At 42.3% G+C, this 19,934-nt stretch overlaps 1 protein-coding gene across 6 annotated transcripts in view; it reads right to left on the reverse strand.

Moving 5' to 3' along the window:
- The window catches only part of MAPKAP1 (MAPK associated protein 1), a 246,813-nt gene that overhangs the window by 58,691 nt on the left and 168,188 nt on the right, over window positions 1–19,934 (reverse strand). For all 6 annotated transcript variants that reach the window (XM_021691308.1, XM_021691306.1, XM_044920481.1 and 3 more), the window contains one exon: window positions 3,686–3,793. In XM_021691308.1, the coding sequence (XP_021546983.1) occupies window positions 3,686–3,793 (108 nt within the window). The remainder of the gene's footprint in view (window positions 1–3,685; window positions 3,794–19,934) is intronic.

Below are 19,934 nucleotides of genomic sequence, written 5' to 3' on the forward strand. Positions count from 1 at the left end.
TGGTGTAATACTACACATGGTTTTATTTTTTTTTTAAAGATTTTATTTATTTATTTTAGAGACAGAGCACAAGAGGGGGGAGCGGGAGAGGGAGAAGCAGACTCCCTGCTGAGCAGGGAGCCCGATGCGGGACTCGATCCCGGGACTCCAGGATCATGACCTGAGCCGAAGGCAGTCGCTTAACCAACTGAGCCACCCAGGTGCCCCTATACATGGTTTTAGATCTCAAGTGTCATAAGGATTGTTAAACTAAGAGCTACTCTTTTTTATTTATTTATTTTTAAGATTTATTTGACAAAGAGAGAAAGAGCATGAGAGAAAAAGCACGAGCAGAGGGGAGGGGCAGAGGGAGAGGGAGATACAGACTCCCTGATGAAGAGAGAGCCCGATGTGGGGCTCAATCCCAGGTCCCTGGATCATGACCTGAGCCGAAGGCAGACACTTAACTGACTGAGTCACCCAGGTGCCCCAAGAGCTACTCTTTTATGTAATCTTTATCTGTGTGAACTTAACTTTATTGCTTGTTTACTTCTTAGAAAGTCATGCATGTTCATTATAGAAACTCTGGAAACTATAAGTAAAGTATAAAGAGGAAGGAAAATTAATTACCCAGAATCTTGTCAACCAGAGACAACCACTATTAATATTTTGTCATTTTCCTTCTACTCTTCTTGGTTTGTTTTTGCATAGTAGATATTAGTCCATATGTGTTATTTTGTATCCTTGATATTTTTCCTCCTTAATATTACACCAAAAGTTATTTCTCCCATTGTGAAAACTCTCGGTAAACACAACTTATAAGAGCCGAATAACATTCTACATCTCCTGAGATGATTATCCTTTTGACCTGTTATTGTGGCAAATTATCTTGACTGTTTTTTTTTTTTTAAAGTAGGCGCCATGCCCAGTGCGTGGCTCGAACTCGCAACTATGAGATCAAGACCTGAGTCGTGATCAAGAGTCGGGATGCTCAACCGACTGAGCTATCCAGGCACCCCTTGACTGGGTTTTCCTAATGTCACACTAACCTTGTACTCTTCTGAATAAACCCAACTTGGGACTGCTATATTATTCCCTTAATATAATACTGGATTCAGTTTAATATTTTGTTTAGGATATTTGTATCTATTTAAATTTTCTGTGTTGCATAGTCTTTATTAGGGTTTGGTAACAAGACTAAGATAGTCTCTTAAAATGAATTGGAGAATGTCACTTCTTTTTCTATTCTTTGGAACAGCTGATGTAAGACTGGAGTTATTTCTTCCTTAGGTGTTTGGTACAACTAGCCAGTGAAATCATCTGGGCCTGATTTTTCTTTGTGGGAAGGTTTTTAATTGTGAACTCAATTTTCAAAATAGTTATGGGTATACTCAAGTTTTCTATTTCTTCTTGTGTCAATTTTGGTAAGTTGACTTTTTTTTTTTTTTTAAGGAATTTGTCCTTTTCATCTACATTTTCATGATTTTTGGTATGGAGGTTTTCAAAATAATTTCATATTACCTGTTTAATAACTGCAGATCCTTGACAATAAAAGTATAATTCCTTTTTATTTTACTACCATTTGTTTCTGTTATTTCTCTTCCTTGTCTTTGATCTATTTCATCAGTGGTTTAGTAATTTATTAATGTTTTCCAAGAACTAATTTTTGTTTTTCATGTCCCTAAATCTTCTACTTCCTTAATTTATGCTCTTTCTATTGCTTCCTTCCTTTTATTCTCTTGATGTTTCTTTATTTGGTTTCTTTTCTAATTTTTTGAGCTGAATGCTTAGCTTATTACTTTTTGGGACTTTCTTCATTTGTAATATATGAATTTGAATGCTATGAAATTTCCTTTAAATACAGCAGCCCTCAAACCTCAGATGATGTCAGGGTAAAATTGTTCCTAGGTATTGATCTTAGTTCTTCTGGTTCAATCTTCTCCCACATATAGGCCATTAATTATTTTCTGTCTTGTGCTTTCTGATGACTTTAGGGTGATGATTTGTGTATTTTAATCAGCTTTTTAAGTTACCTTCAGTGGGAGAATTTGTTCAAATTACTTGGTCTGCCTTTACCAAAAGGTGATGTGCTCTGCACAGTTTTCCAATATAGGGATATACGTTAAGTTATCTAACTAGTCCTCTAGTGTTAGATAATATAAATATCTTACAACTATCATTATACATATATATTTATCGCATTTCAGATTTTTTTTTCTCCTTAAGACAGATATTCAAAAGCAGAAATGCTGGGGAAAACATTTTTAGGTCTCTTGATACTTTTGCAGTTACATTAACTTGCACTAGTCACTGGTGTTTGAATAAGCCTATTTTCCCCCACAATAAGGACTCTTTTTTAAATACCCAGCTTATCTGACAGGTGAAAAGTATTCCACTGTTGCTTTAAAATGTTTTTATCTTATATTGTTGATAGGGATAAACATTTTTTGTTTACTACTTATTTGAATTTTTATACCACTTGGGAATCCAATTGATTTTTATTTCCTTGTATATTTATATAAGATACTTATAACTGGCTGCTGACTGTGGGGATACCAACCTTCTGCCTTTGAGAACCTGTTGCTAAATGCAAAGATCATGTTTCACCATCCTGATGAAATTTGTGCATGCCTCTCCAGCAGAGGCTGTCAGGGCCTGTGGTCAGTGAATAGCAAGCTGGTCTTGCTTAGAGGGTCAGTGACTAAAAATTGCCATTCATTCACTCATTCAATCTATACTTACTAAGCTCCCTCAGTACTGGCTTGTAGTGGATGGCGAGTGAATATTTGCTGAAATAATGACGGACAATCTTTATGGGTCAAGGATACCCTCACAGACCTGACAACCTAGTGGGGGAGATAAGACATGAAATGATCACTGAGAAAAATATATAAATTATAAGCAGAAATATATCTAATGAAGAAAAAGTAGTATGCTCTATGACAGAATAGAATAGGGTACCCAAGTGAGGAACGGATCAGGTTTAGGTGAGGGAGGTGGGGGGATCACAGGTGGCCTCTTTGAAGATGTGACATTTGAATTGAGACAAAAGATGAGAAACAGTTAACTGGAGTGGGGGAAAGTGTGTTCCTCGCAGAAGAAATAGCCTGTGTAAATGACCCAAAGCAGGAATGACAGTGAGAGTTGGCTGCCATAATCTCAGTTTTCACGTCCTTGTCCCTTGAATCAGTGGGACTATAGAGGAGGGAGTGGTAAAGATTCACAACACGGAAACTGAAGAAGAAATGAACTGAAGTTTCAAAAAGGCTTACAGCATAGCTCTAGGAACCACTACACTGCCTCCTACTAAGGAGTATGCAAACAGAATTTTCTAAAACTAGAAGTCTGAGCAGTGATACTGACAGGGCCAGTTGTTTTATATACAAAATAGTCTTTGCCTCAGAAAAGGCCTCATATTTATTTCTAAGCTGTTTCCAGGGCTGCTCCTAACTTAGGAAGATACAGCTTAACAGAAAAATATTAATCACACAGTGCTAAACAGGATGCAGACTTTTTACCAAAATGCGTAAAATCAATCATTTCACTTTGGCACACACTTTTGGCACAAAGGCTGAGATCTGCCTTGGAAAACAAAGTCATTTCAAATCTGCCTAGAGAAGCCAGACCAGTGAGTGTTCCCAAACACAGGACTCCTAAGCATGTCTGCAACGGACAAAGCAGGCATGGAGCGAGGAGGCCAACGTACTGTTCTCTCGGACCAAGCAGAACTCCCATGCGCTCTGGCTCTCCAAAGTGCTCTCCAGGTCCACGGCGACATTGGGCTCGCTCTGCTTCTCCAGGCGGTACTGAGGGCCTGGAAGATCAAAGGGGGAGGAGGAGGGGAGGAAGTCTGAAACAATGAATTTAACATTGAAAAAACACCACATACTGGAGAAAAGCTGATAAAGCATTAGGCAAACTGCTGAAGTCTGTCTGAGGCGGTCTAGCTATCCAAGATGGAAGAGTTTGGGGTTTTTTCCACAAGGTTTTACACACTTGTTTGTTCTATTATCAGCTCTGTTTTTGCTCAGCTCCCCCAAACAAGGTGAGAGGTAGATGGCTTTTGAGCTGGCCTGACTTGGAATCACAACATGGCTACACGGTTTCTCAGATATGAGCAAATAACCTACCCTCTCCAAGCCTCTGTTTCCTAATATGTAATGGGGGGGATACTTATACTTTAAGGATTATTGTGAAGATTACAGATGATACAGGAAAAATACTTAGTAAGGCACCTGCCTCATAGGAGGCACTCCTACAGAAGTACTTTTTAATAATCATTATATAATAATGAATAATCAATTACAAGCAGGAATAAAGTATGTTTAGAACTCTAATATGACGACAGCCCAAAATTTTTAAAAAATTTAAAATGCAGGTGAGGTAAAAAAAAAATCTCTGATTTCTGGGTTATGGTAATAGACAGTAGCTGCTGATTCATGTTTTTGTTGAAACATTCATGAAAACACAAAGACACGGGTTCAATAATACTGAAAACCAGGAATACTAGCTAGCCTGTGTCACACAGGGGGTTCTGGCAGATCTTAATAAAACACTGGGGCATTTTATACATTTATTCATGTATTTCTTTGTCAAGCCAAATGACAATCTTGTTCTCAGATAACACCTAACAGGTCCAATGATCAGATTCAAAAGACTGCTCCTGTTGTTAATGGTTATTGAAAAGATTAGAGGCGTAAGAAACTGTCTTATTATTTTGACTATGAAAGGCGTGTTTGGTCAGACAGAGGGGAGGTGTAAGAGATGTGAGGAAAGCATCAGAGGCCTTCGGGGCTCCCAGGCGGAACACATATTTTTAGATATGTTCTTCAGCTGTTGTCAACTTGTTGTTATTCACATCCAGTACTACTCCTTCACTAGTTGGAGGCATTTCACTCACCTCCTCCATGTCATTCTCCTCTTGTATGTACTACGTTCATCGAGAGCACTGTCGTGTCATGTCAGTTTCATGGGATAGTCTATCTTTTCTCTAATTGGTATGTCATTAGCAAGTCTCAGAGTTCTTACACACTTTGAGTCTTTTGTACACTACTTGTAGCTCTTAAACTTTTACTAAGTCAACAATGTTCAAAACACTTATCTAACTGTTTACACAAATACATACTCAGAAGCCTACACAATTCACATAAACTCTAATACACTATGTTCAGGTCATGAGGGTACTGTATTTCAACATTATATACAGTTAAATTTTCATTTCAAAAATATTTAGCAAATAAAGGTCTCCGATGTCTGTCACCTATCACTGACATTTTCAATTACCAGGCATGTTTGCTGCTGATTGCTGATCCCTCCACACTCACTGGGGGAAAGTAATCACAGAAAAATCGTGCCCAGCTGAACTTTCAGGAAACTTAACTGGTGAGTAGATTCCTATGTACCCTCTCCTTTCCTTCCTTTCCCCTCCCAGCACCCACCTTTCATAGCTATGGGCCTCTTCAAGCCCATGAGGGGAAGGGAGTCACCACTTAACCTAGAGAGCTGCTTTCTAAGACACTGGCCTGTTAAACTATCTTGGACTGCCCACCCCCAGTACCTCCCAGCAACAGTGTGCCAGACACTGACATCCACCTCTATGAATTTACAGGGAAATTGGATACAAAGTTTAGCTATAATAGTGCACTTTTTTATGATGGCCAAAATTTGGGAACACCCTAAATATAACAACAGGGGACTGGTTAAAGAAAATATTGTGAAAAACCATAAAGATATTAAAAGTGATGCTGCAAAAATACTTAATTTTATAAAGCATGTTTACAGTATGCTACTTTATGAAAAACCAGCAAATTATAACACAATACGTGTAGGAAGATTGTAATTGTGACAAAATATGTGTAAAGTCCAGGGGAAAAAAAGACCACAAGGTTATTTCCAATATGTGAATAGTGCTTATACTGGATGGTGGGATAATGAGCGTTTTTATTTTTCCTTAGTGTTTTTCTGTACCTTTCACATTTCCTATAATAAATAAAGGCTACTTTTATAATTTAAAATACATCATATATACTTACAAGTCCCTGATTTCTATTACTATGTCATTTTTCTGAGGATACCATAATTATCTCACATTGTAGCTTCTGTAATGGGTCTTTCACATGTGATCATTTAATCAAAACCAGACATTTACCTGTTTATGTAGATTGCTATTTGCATCTTAAGTAACCCTACAACCTAGGCTTGCTTAGTCTGACTCTGAGCACAGTGTACAGGGGGCTGGGCTTCTCAAGCTGTCTGCCTACCTGACACCTGGACTGTAAATAAGCCACCACTTTCCTGATCTCTGGGAGCCAAGGCCTGGCTGCATCGGGGTGTATATCAGGCTGGTCTCCTTCGCACTCTTTCCTTCCAGTCTCTGTGGCTGCCTAGGAAACACGATGAGGGTAACCAGGGGAGGCAGGGAGTATGAGGAAGGGTTCCTTGTCCTTAACCATGATGAGCCCCTGCACCACTCTCAAAGCCTTAACTGCCATCATTCAACATTCACTCTCTTGTTTCTTGGGTCTTGCAGATATTTCTATTAAAATAGTTTGTTTCATGAAAGTAGCTTTAGGATTTTCTCCTTGAAGCCTAATATGATGATGACTCTCACTTACTGAATGGCCATTATATGCCAAGCATTCTACACGTTACCCTAGTGTATGCTCACAACAACTCTAAGAGGCAGATATTATCATTCCCATTTCACAGATTGGGACCCTAAAGGTTGGCAGGGTGAAGTAACTTGGCCAAGATCACAAAGGTAGGAAGTAGGACAGGGGAAATAAAACCCAAGGGCCTTAGGCTCTAAAGCCTCTGTGTTTTAAACCTTTCTTCCTCTAGCAAATATAAATTATTGGCCAATTATAAAGAGGCCATAGTTTATACCATAAGTATAGATTTTTGTAGATTTGTAGTTTCATTTGGGTTCTGAATCACTTAACTTGTGGTTTCTATAAATTCAAAATGATCTGAAATAATTTATTTTAATGAAATCCATACATACTAAATATCCTGTCCAATGGCTATATCCTGGGTCCTTATGAAGACAGATCACCTTATTTTTCCATCCATCCAGGAAGGCCCTCTCCCTCTTATCTTTCCTTAAGAATATTCTTATGTGGGCGCCTGGGTGGCTCAGTTGGTTAAGCGACTGCCTTCGGCTCAGGTCATGATCCTGGAGTCCCGGGATCGAGTCCCGCATCGGGCTCCCTGCTCGGCAGGGAGTCTGCTTCTCCCTCTGACCTTCCCCCCTCTCATGTGTTCTCTCTCTCTCTCTCACTCTCTCAAATAAATGAATAAAATCTTAAAAAAAAAAAAGAATATTCTTATGTGTGCCCAGTTTTGTCATTAATTGAAATTTTCAGTGTCATTTTCTGCCCTGGGTACTCCCCCTGCTCTTCCATAAAAGCTAAAGACCAACTTGGAAACCCATTTCTGAGCTTAGCAAAGGACTGATGGGTCTTAACTTTGGGGAAGATAGGGTGGCTAAGCTGGACTTGAGATCAAAACCCAAATGGAAAACTGCCTCTTACAAATATCAACTTCACTCCTAATTCTTGCCCAGTGGATAAAATAGCTCACACAGAAAGACTGTTGCACACATTTTTCCCTGAAAAAGTCAGATGGATAACTTCAGGCCACATCATGTAATGAGAGGCAGGGTATGTATGAGAAGCAATATAACCTGGTGGTTAAGGGCATGGACTTGGGGCCAGGTTGCCTCGCTCTAGCCCTGGATGATCAACTTAGCTGTATGATTTTGGGGCAACTCAATCTCTTTCAGTTTCTTCATCTGTAAAATGGGGATAATAATACCTCATAGGCCTATCTGAGGATTTGATGAGTTAATAGCTGCAAAGCAGTTAGAACAGTATCTGATACATTAATAGTGTTACGTAAGTGTCAGCTATCCACCACAGCCTCGTCACGGGACTATAACAATACTGAGAGATCCTAACATGGTAGGGCCTACTACTGTGTGCCAGGTACTGTGCTAGGCCTTTTATTCAGATCATCTGATTTGTCACCCTAGCATGTAAAGAATATGAATTCCATTTCATGCAGGAAGAAACTGGGACTTACAAAGGCTAAATAACGGGTTCAAGGTTCCGTAGGAAGTGGTGGAATGAGGATTCATAGCCAGGCTGCCCCAGCCTGCACTCTGTAATATGTACAAATCATACCACCTCCCTCATAGCAAGTTCTTAATATAACGTCTGGTGATGATAATCAAGATTATGACAACCCAGACCTACTAGATCTATCAACCTATAGTTTCTATCAAATGCTTAATTTTCAGGCAGCTAACATGGGAGAAAAGAAAAAATAGCAGCCAAAATCACTTTAAAAAGACAAGCTGTGAGGTCAGTTTCTATTAATATATTTTTGCCAAGGAAATGATTATATAAAAGATAAAAGTCTCCTTCACACTGAACAGAACATAGTTCTCAAGGCAACATCCACCTTTACAAAAAGGTTTTAAAATGTCACAGCTGCGCATGAAGCCACACGCCCTCTACTTCGCAGTAGATGTGGACACAAAAGGAAGATTCTGCGAAGCAGTTACTGGGCAGCGACAGGAAAACCTATCTGGGCATTCCAATGATGTATTTATTGCAGTAATACCATGTCACCGGATGGTCTAGGAACAAAATGGTGCTCTGGGCACTTTGGGAGTGATCCAAGTTATAATACCCAGGCAGGATTTTTATAGGATTTTGTAAACCCGAGGCAAACATCGCAGCACATAAGTTTCAAAGAAAATCTGAAGTATCTGCTGGATAGTGGATACATACATGGTCAGTCCAGCTTCCTCTATCCCTTCAATCCTTGACTGAAACATCAAAGGTTTTAGCACACAGTTCCTTAACAGCTTAGAGCCAGCTGAGAGTTGAAATCCAGTGGGAAGCAAATGTAGAAGCCCAAAGAGAGAGACCATTGCCTCAATCACTCTGCATCTTCTTTCTGAAGTTTCGGAGAAACTTCCTTCAGACCTCACTCTCAGGAAAAAGCTGCCCTTTCTCGGAGCAACTGGTTTGCTCTTTTGTATCTTTAGATAGTTTAACATAAATCTTGTAAACTAACTGATAGTTTCCCTTTCTCCTTTGCCTGTGAGGAAGCTCAGCACTAAACATGTGATCCAACTGTGCTGACTGGGCACACATTTCTGTGACAATTAATCCTCTGGATCTTTATTTTCCTTTTCCTTTCATGTTGTCTTTCAGTTCATGTATTTTCATCCTATTATAAGGATGTATATATTCCAAATGCTCTTTGGATTGAAGTGAGATATAAATGAATTAAGCTATCACTGTTACTGCTGAGCACCGGAACAAGTTTGAGGACCACCTGTCTGAAGAAAAATGATGAAGTCAAAGGTTGAATACTTCCATGGACGTGCCTTCATGTCAATCGTTTTCCATTCACCAGCTTCAAGAGCTGCTTTAATCTGAAAGAGCTTCTTGTAGCCAGAAAAAGATGCAGTATGAGCCAGTAATAGGAAAGGCTGGATTCCGAGCAGAAAACTCCAGGTGTTTGCACCCTTTCAGGGAGTGACAGGGCCAGACATGCATTCTGGGGAAGTTACTTAGCCTCTGCGTATTTTCTCATCTGTAAAATGAGGATAACAGAACCTCCCTCAGAAGGCTGCCGTTAAGATGAAATGAGACAATCCTTGACTCCTTCAGCACAGTGCTCAGTGACGGCACCTACTATTGCTAGTACGGGCTGGAACAGAGCCGGCTGAGATGAGGTGCAGGCAGACCCCTAAGTCAAGAGTCCCAACGGGCTAACAGCCCCATTAAGGGAAGATACACGATGGCAGGGAATGCTGGCATCAAAACAGCTGTCACATCCTTTCTCATGTGTGTCCAAGGTAGGGGTGCAGGGTGGGAGAGGGGGCATATCTATTTAAACAAGCTTGCTTTTAAGTTATAAGATTAGAGACTTGTTCAGCAGCCAGGATCCCTAAGGTTCCCTAGGCTCAGGCTCAACAAATATAGTCTGAGAATGATGAGTAAAGGTCATGCAGCCAATTGGGGTAGCACCAATATCAAAGGACAGGCAATGTTATAATGCCATCCAGACATCCACACAACAAACGTATCCTGAGCATCAACAATGACCCAGCCACTGTGATGAATAATCAGTGATTCCTGCCCTCAAGTGAGCTGGGGGAGGTGGCAGGACACACAGGAGGAGATATTATCCAAAGGGCCCAAGTCAGTGCTCCTGTTCGGTAGGGCTAGATAAGGTGCCGTGGAAACACAGAAAAGGCAAACAGTGAACTTCCTCTACCCCGAGGTGGAAACATCTGAGCACAGGCTTGAAGGAGGACTCAGAGCCAGTGAAGCAGGGGAAATACTGCATTTCTACAGAGGCAATACGATGTCCAAAAGCAAGGAGGTACCAAAGAGCCCACAGGGACCAAGAGAAATTCAGTGTGGAAAAGGTCTCAGTTCTGTTGGGGTGCGAGGGGAAGTGGGTTGGGGTGCTTGGTCCAGACTGTTGGTCAAGGTCTGTGAGTAACAGATGCTAACAGAGCAGGGAAGTGACATAATCAGCCTTACACTGTGGTAAGATTCTTCTGGTGGCACTGTGGACAATGGGTTGGAGGAGACTGGTGGCAGGGAGGCCCATTCAAGGCAAACCGTGCCAAGCCTTGCCTGCTCTATGGCAGGGGCTGGCGGAATCCTGAGTTCCTCACTGAGCCAAAGCCACCACTGACACGCTGATGCTGTCAATATCAGAGCTCAGGCCCAACATCAGCTATTCTGAAATGTCTGCATTCAGTGTCAGTGCCATCGCTTATAACTCTTCCTCTAGGGGAGACTATAATCATTTTCTGCTTGATCTTAATGTAAGCACTGAATTATATTCAAGTGATAGCCACTGTAGCTTATACTCCCTCTGAGGCTCAGATTGGATAATTTGGAATTTAAATAATAAAAAAGGAACAAGCTGACATGACAATAAGGTCACACTTTAGCCTCTTCTGAGCCAATACACAATTTGCTCTCAGTGAAACAGCCGAATATAATCAAATTAAATACAATTCCTATTACAAAAGAAGACCAAGGCTGTTCCAATAAACCAATTCTCCTGCCTAGTTAAACTGCAAAACCTTCAGGAAAGGTTTTGAAAGCATGACCCATCAGTTCTAATTTTTAAAAACTTATCCTTTCAGTCAAGACTAGAAAAAGGCCCATTCCAACTTTTATCTTTACTACAAAGTGCTGTTATCTTGGCCTGATGTCAGGAGCTCTATCTCTCTTTCTGCTGACAAGCAGAGACGAGAAAGATAAGATTGGAAACGAATCTCACTTCTCTGAGTAAATAAATAATCAATACTCATCTAAATGTAAATGAGAAGGGAGCCCCCTCTGATAACAGCACTCTTATCAGAGAGCCAATTTTCTTCAGACACTTGGCCTCAACCAAATCACCATCATTCAGCCCCAGCCTAATGGCAAAAAATCGTAACTAAATTGAACCGATCACCAGAGATCAACTAAGTTTGGCCCTGGCCACTTCAGGTTCAAATGTTTGGGAATGCAATTTTGCCCCCATTAACTTTCAATAGCAATGAAGAACAGACTGGTCAAGGGGCTAGTCTGTGCAATAAACAAACCCCAGAACGGGGGTGGCTGGAGGATGAGGAGGAGTGGGCTTAAGTGTTTAAACAAGGCCAGAACTGTGGCCAACCCCAAAACCGTGCAGGGAAGGCTCCTGCCTTCCTGGTGGGGAGATGGTATTCTTTCCTATCATCACAGGTTTGGCTGAAATTGAGAAGACATTTAATTTGCCTGATGATGATGGTTAAAGTTTATTAAAACGGATGTAAATAAAGAAAAAAAAAGAGATATTAAAAAGCTACAGTAGCTAAAAATAACCTAACGTTCAAATGATCAATTTCCTCCAAGTAATTTGTATCAGACTTATATCTGACCCAGCAGTGCTGCACTGACCTGATTTTACTGAAATAAGACGCCATCTACAAGACAAATCACTTTAAAACCACTGCACTGGGGTTTCCATTTCTTTGCTGCAAGACTCAATTCACTGCTGATGAGAGTATTGGGGAAATTATGACCATTATTGATAGGACAGCAAAACCACTTTTACACAGTAGTCTTCAAGTTGACAGAAAGCTTGTACTGGACCATTAATGAAGGTGTCAGCTAGAATCAGAAATTAAAGACAAAGGCTGGGAAAGGCCTAATTCTTAGAGCATGTTAAGGATACCAGACAAACAGAGAAAGCAGACATTCATTCTCTTAAGAGTAACAGGGCCAGGCAAAAAAAGAGGCATTTCCTTTCCCTAATTGTAGGCAGTGCAGCCTGCTCCTCAGCTGATCCTTGCCTAGGCCCTGGAGCTCCCAGAGCATAGTTTCTCAACACTATCTGCTCCAAAATCTTTATTAGCCAAAGGATGCCACGAATGACTGTGTAAGACAGAACTATTTTTGAGTAGTTTTGACTAGTTTTACCATCTCTGCTCCCACTGAGTATCTAATCCTAGAAGGTGGACATGCAGTAGTTAGACAATGGTTTTGGAGTCAGAAAGACCTTGATTAAAATATTGGCTTTTTTACAAGCCATGTGACCTGGGCACATTAGCTGATCTAAACCTTTGTGGAGTAACCGCAAAGATTATGTGTAACACGATGCCTACGACATAATAAACACTCAATAAATGTTGATTGTTATACTGCTATGCAAATTTAACAAAATCATCAACTTACCCTTTTTTTATACAACAGTGAGTGACACTGAGGACTTTCCTGGCCCTTAACAAAGCACTTTACATGCATTAGCTCTCTGAATCATAAAACTCTCTGAGGGAGGCCCCATTACAATCCTCATTTTACAGAGGAGAAAAAAAAAATGTGGAGTGGTTAAGTCACGTGTCCACAGTGTGGCCAGGACAAGAATCCAGGTGTGTGATTCCAGAGCCTAAGCTCTTAACCACACTATTAGGCCGTATTCCAGAAAGAACATGCTATAATCTTCTTGATTTGGGGGTTGAAAAAAAGAATTATAAGGTTGAGATGATTTACTGGCTCAGAAAGGAGTAAAGGTGTTGGGTGGGAAACGAGGTGGGAAGAGAGAGAGTAGTTGGTCTTATGGGGCTCAAAACTGAGGGCTCCCCCAGCCCCCACAGCAGGCACCTATCCAATGGGCACTTAAAGTAAACACCGGCTGCTTGCCCTGAGTTTTTCAGGGTGGAGGGGGACCTTTTTCTAAGTTAAATGATTTACAGAGTTACTGCCTCAATCCACAGTTCTGAAAGTATGATTTCTTTAGGGTTTAACTATACCCATTTCTAGTCTTGTTACAACTTTTTTATTGCGATAGAAAACATTTACTGGAAATATGTTACTACTATTACCAGGTCATAAAATAAAAAGAAAAATAGTTTATGTATTGCCATCATTTCCAATCATCAATCAGAAAGTGCCAAGAGGAGGAAAGGAAAGGGCGTACAGCCGAGATTTCCTTCTTTGTGTAGGAGAAAATGCAGGAGCATCATAATTCTTTAGAACAAATTTCTTCTTGAATACCCAGTCTCACAGATGGGCTCTTGGGAGGAGTAGGGAGGCACACCTTTTGGCATCTCCCCTCCTCTCTGCAGCCCTGCCAGAATCCCTGTCAGAATCAAGAGCTCTTTCATTGCAACTTCCTTGGGGCCTTGCTTCTCTCAGTGTATTGAGCACACTGGATTAGAAGCATTTCTGTCTATTTGTCATTGTTTCCCCCCAACTCCTACAAATCTTTGAAGATGAGGGTGGAGGGGCTTTTTAATAAAACCAACTCTCTATTCCCAGAGCTCCAGCACAGCAACAGGCTCTTTGTAGGTGCTCAATAATCTTTGTTCAATAGAATGACTTCAACAAGGTGGCATTTTAAATTGAACAACCTTGGCTCTTGACCCAACAAAGGAATCTATCCTGAGAAGCATTACTCCAAGTACACAATGATGTATGTTCAAAGATGTTCACTGTAGCACTGTTTTAAAATCAAAAATTGCACAGTCTAAATATTCTCCAGCAGGAAACGATTAAATAAATTACGGTATATCTGTACACTGGAATGTTATGTAGCTGTTAAAAAAATAAACTAAGTTAATAAGACATGGGAAGATCTCCATGATACATTATTAAATTTAAAAGGCTATAGAATGGGGCGCCTGGGTGGCTCAGATGGTTAAGCGTCTGCCTTCGGCTCAGGTCACGATCCCAGGGTCCTGGGATTGAGCCCCGCATCGGGCTCCCTGCTCAGTGCAGAATCTGCTTCTCCCTCTCCTTCTGCCATTCCCTCTGCATTTGCTCTCTGGCTCTATTTCTCTGTCAAATAAATAAATAAAATCTTAAAAAAAAAAAAGACACAGAATATATAGAGTATGCTCCATATTAATAAAGTAAAATTCCAGCTATATATGTGCATTTATGTGTGTGTGTATTTGTTGAAAATACACACACACACACAGTCTGGAAGGATATCAGCCAAACTGTTCTCACAGTTAACTGTGTTAACTAGAATTACCTCTGTGTGTAGGATGGGATAGTAGCAAAGACAAAGGCTTTTGCTTTTTTTACTTTATAGATTTCTATCCGGTTTGGATTTTTTACAGTGGATATATATAGGTATTACTTCTGTCATTAAAAATCCAATTTAAAAAAATGAGGTTAAACAATCTTAGAGGTGATTCCAGCTAGATCAGACTACGGACTGTGTCCTCTGGAGCCCCCTCTCACCATCTCTGGCTTCTCACAGATCAGGGGGGCTCAGTGGCTGCTGGGGAGACACCTAAGCAGCTGGGGGCCCAGGAACAAAAGTGTCATAGAGCCTCTTCAGGGGTTCCCATGGTCCAGAGTCAAGGCATAGGGTGGACCACAGAGTCTTCCAGAGCTGCCCAAAGGCAGTAAAGGTAAAGAAGACTGGAACATCTGAGGCCAGGCTGCTGGCGCCTACAGGCTTTTCACAGAGAGGCCATGACTTCAGACCACTGGTCAGATTGTCCAACTGGTGCTCTTTCACCCTAGTCTAGACAACTATGCCTGCCCTGTCTTCCCCATGGATTCTAGATGGGCTGTGGAAAACAAAGGGTGACTCCATACTGTCTCTGTCTGCCCTATTCAACCTCCCTCTAAGACAGTCCTGATGCCTCCACTCAGGCTTTGAGACAAGAGGCAGTGTGTTCGGAGTCCATCTCTGCAGCTTGGAGGGTAGGAAGAAGGTCTGGATTTGATCTCTGCCCGAAACTCGGGGTGGGGAGGTGGTGGCAGTGGCGCGTGTGTGTGTGTGTGTGTGTGTGTTTTAGGGAGTGCCCTACAACCCCTGCTGACCCCAAAACATTTGAGAAAGCATGGTATAGTGGTTATGAGCCAGACTGCTTGGGTTTGAATTCCCAGCTCCACCACTTACTAGCTGGGTGACCCTGGGCAAATTTACTTAAACATTCCCACCTGTAAAAGAGGGATAATAACAGTACCTCCCTCTTAGGAGTTGTTCCAAGGACTCCGCAGATCATATGTCTGGGTTTCTGCTTCTGCTGTCCAAGCTTCACTGGGCGGGGGGTGGGGTATGACTCTTCAGCAGAGGCTGCAACCTCTAGAAGCCTGCCACACTGGTCTCATCTCCCTCCCCTTCCCACCTCCCACCTAATGATATAGTAATCCAGAAATATCCTCCAAACCATGCTGTTTCAACCCTCTGTACTCTGCTCATACTAGGCCCTCTGTCTGAAGTAATCGTCCCTTTATTTCACTTCTCTGGTACTCGCTCTCCCCTACTCAACAAGTCAAAGCTGCATGAGTACCGCTGCCTCTGGACTTCTCTGTGCAACCTGCACTAGGAAGGTCTCTGACTGGGCCTGTCTCTTGTACCAGCTGTATGCAAACTGCGGTTGAAGTCCAGATTTCAGGACCTCTGCATTCCTGGGGCAGCCACAGCAAAAGGTGTGTTGCAGTGTGTATTTGGTGACTAAGTGGAAACTCGGCCCGCATGGCTACCACCCTGACTATCTACCTTGTCCTCCAGAGCAGACCTGAAGTTCCACCTCCAGCTGACTCCAAATGTCCCCACTGACTGGAGAAGCACAATAGAGCCCCAACTCTGACTGGGTTTCCTGGGGATGGATGGGGCTGGTGTAGATCTGTGCTGCTTTGGGCACTGGCTAGAGAATGGAAGACCACCCCTGTCAGGGGCCAATCTCACCTCCCCATCAGCTCAGTTCCCTTACCCAGGCCTGCCTTCTCTCACCATAGCAACCTGTCCCAACGTGCTTCCTACCAGAGTTCTCTGAGCAGCAACACACAGGCCTAGGAACCCACTCACCATCAGAACAAGAAGAGATAAGGCATGGATAACCCAAACCTTGGAGAAGGCTGGAAGCTGCTGGATAGGAGCTTCCTACACACCACCCCAGGCAGAGTGAGTGCTGAAAGGACACAGGGATGCTCATAGTGCATATCTTGTCACTACCCAGTGGGCACAAATGGACTTCCCTTTGGAGAAAGGAGGCCTAGTATTACTTTTAAAAAATGAAACATTTTGGGCGCCTGGGTGGCTCAGTTGGTTAAGCGACTGCCTTCGGCTCGGGTCATGATCCTGGAGTCCCGGGATCGAGTCCCGTATCGGGCTCCCTGCTCGGCGGGGAGCCTGCTTCTCCCTCTGACCCTCCCCCCTCTCATGTGCTCTCTGTCTCTCTCATTCTCTCTGTCTCAAATAAATAAATAAAAATCTTTAAAAAAATAAAAAAATAAAAAAAGAAACATTTTGTCCCCCTCCTTCAAATTCAGGTATCACTTGTTACAGAGGATGGAAACCTTTAACACTGTCCCTTAGCATCCAATCTTTCAATCTAATCTGTTTCTCTTAACTTGAGTCACTGTGACATTACCAAATTTTACGTACAGTTATCTGCTACTCTGTAAAGAAATACAGATGGTTTTTGTGGAAATAAACAGTCATTTATTTTAAACAATTGTAAAATAGTTTATGGAAACCAGTGGGGTAATGCATTCAAATAAATGCCAAAACCGGTTGATGGGGAGCCAGGGTGCTAAATCACACTGCTGAGGAATTCAGCTGTGGGGAACAGATAGTAAATCCAGAGTGACAGAATTTCCCGTGATGGCAAAGGTTTCTGATATCCAGTCCAGTACTCAAAAACCACAGCAGTTCAAACCCATTTCCCTTAACACGGCCTTGACAGCCAGCAAAATTAGTGAATTTAGTCACAAACACCTAAGGACAAAAACAAAAGAAGCAAACAAAAAGGAGACTTCATTTGTCTATAGCCTTTTCTGAGCTATAAAAAAGTGGTGACTCCAGCCTAAGTCAATGGAGAGCATGCTTAGGGCCAACTGTTTTCAATCATCAGACTTTGTTATGATACAGTGGAATCTGAAGACTTCTATTCCAATCTGCTTATGCCAGAGACTGGCTTGGGTAAACTACAGCTCTCGGAACCTCCGTCTCCTCCTCTGAAAATGAAGATAAGAGTTGTATGTACTTGACAGGCTACTGAATGGATTCGGTGAGGCACCAGGAGTGACGTTCTCTAAACAGCTCGGTGCCAGTGACCCTAGTGAAGGGGTTGTAACCCTGGGTGGGACAACAGGCTGCAGGGCCTCGTAGGGGCTTCCACCAACTGTACAAGGAAGTACCACTGACAATAAGTGGCTCAGGCCTGCCTTTGCAGGAATGAAGAGAACTCTAAGCACTTATTTGATTCTAATTTCACAGGAGAATCAACTACAAACATATTAACCTTCTCTACTGGCACTAGCTCTTTTCCTTGTAACTGGGTTTCCAATGATAATGGATTACCTCATTGTTCATCAAACGTTTACTGAGCCTACCCTGTGCCAAGTCCTGGGCTAAGCACTACAGATACAAAGATCATTAGGACTGACTCTGGCCTCTAAGGATTCAGAGGAGTGAACAAGGCACTCACAAGTCTGGAACACTTCTTACTCAGCCTTCCCTCCTTGTTGTGGATAGGAAGTCAACTCCCAAGTTCCAGACTCTACCCATTTAACACATCTCCGTTGCACTGCTTATCATCCAGCCCCCAGTAATGGTCTCCCAACTCTTCTCCTGGCCTCCAGCCATCCATTCTTCATCCTATTGCAGAGGGTGCTCTCTTAAGGTTATCACTTCCATGCTTAAAATCCTTTCACAACTTCCCTACCCTGCTCTCCAGATCTTCTATCCAACCCAACTGTCCATCTTATGTCCTCTATGAACCAGCTGAACTGGTCTCCTCACTGTTCAGTGCATGGTTCCCTTCACCCGCACTGCCTGCTCCTCTAGTTGGGCAAATCCACATCCGGTTTTTATGGTTACTCCCTACTAAGTCTTATCTGGCCTCCAGGACCCTTTGCATATGCTTTTCTCCGTCTGACCCCCATGACAACATCAGGCCCTACAAGATTCCCAGAATGGCCCACTTCCCTTCCCCACAATAGGGAAGTCCTACCACTTAACATTCCTCTCACCTGCAGGTTCTGCTTCAAGGCAAGAAGATTTCTGCAATTTAAAGCCAACCCAAAACAAGACTTCCTTTCATTTAATCTGGACTTGACCCTCCTGTCTCATTCAGGTAAGTGCCCTTGCCCCTGACCCAGCCCTGCCCAGAACCCTGCTCTGGGCTTAGTATCCTGCTAGGTTCTCAGTATGCCTCTCAGAAAACTGGGCCTGCCCTTGATGCCACCTATGTGCCTGGACCTCTCTGCGCATAAGTTACACATTTAATTTACTCGAATTCAACTACGCTTGTTTGGTAAAAATGAGGAAAAACAGAGAGTGAAGAATGACCAAGAGAACAATTTAAATAGTTTGGAGAATCCCATTTGCCATGACTCTCAGTGATTCAATGAACCCCAAGAGTGAATGTGAGGGGGGAGTCTTATTCATCTTTGCAATTACAGAGCTTGGTAAATGTCTGATGAATGACTTACTGAATTAATTGGGTGGGTGGTGGAGTCTGATTTGTAGCTCCTCTTACAGTGTGAGCGTCTTTCTGTGCCAAGTTTGAGTTTAGCATTTAAAGATACGTATTTTTAGTTTCACTGGTTCTCATGCTAGGAAAAAAGGCCAGCTATGTTGGACTTAATGAGAAAAACTATAGTATGCTGGCCTCTTGATAGGCTTTTTTTTTTTTTTTTTTTTAGATTTTATTTATTTATTTGAGAGAGAGCGCTCATAAATAGTGGGAGGGGCAGAGGGAGAGTGAGAAGCAGACTCCCCACTGAGCAGGGAGCCTGACAGGGGACTCAATCCCAGGACCCTGGGATCATGACCTGAGCCAAAGGCAGACGCTTAACTGACTGAGCCACCCAGGCGCCCCTGACAGGCATTTTTAAAGGGACTTTTTTTCTAGAGGTAATTTTGACAATAGGAGTTTTGTTCACCTGTTGCCTTTGTGACCTGACCCTGCATAGAACACAGCTCTCTGTATTTCCGTCCCTGGATGCTGAGCATCATCTGCTTCCCTGGTCCTTGCTGTCAGGACCTGGAATTTCCCCTCAGTTGTTGTGGTCCTTAGGTATCAACTGCCCTTCTGCCTTTTTCCCTGTTTTGGGGGATCAGGCCCTTCAGGGATCATCTCCACCTGCCAACTCGACTCTTCTCTGCCTACCTGTCCACCTTCTAACCACCACTGTACCAGCTAGGGCTATGTTTCATGTCAGGAACACAGGCCTCAGTAAGCACTTTTCTTACTGCTAGTACCCTGTTTGGCCCCATAATAGCCATTTGGGCTCTTGCCTCAGTACTTTCCCCTGGACTGGCAGGACCTTAAAGCCATGGTTCAAATCCCAGTTCCACTAAGCTTTAAGACCTTGGGAAATCACCTAAGTGCTCTAAGCACTGTTTCTTTATCTCTAAACTGGGGATGATGATAATTTCTAAAGCATGAAGTTGTTAAATGGATTAAATGAGATAAT

Source organism: Neomonachus schauinslandi, chromosome 13 (assembly GCF_002201575.2).
Source record: "Neomonachus schauinslandi chromosome 13, ASM220157v2, whole genome shotgun sequence".
Lineage (NCBI taxonomy): Eukaryota > Metazoa > Chordata > Mammalia > Carnivora > Phocidae > Neomonachus > Neomonachus schauinslandi.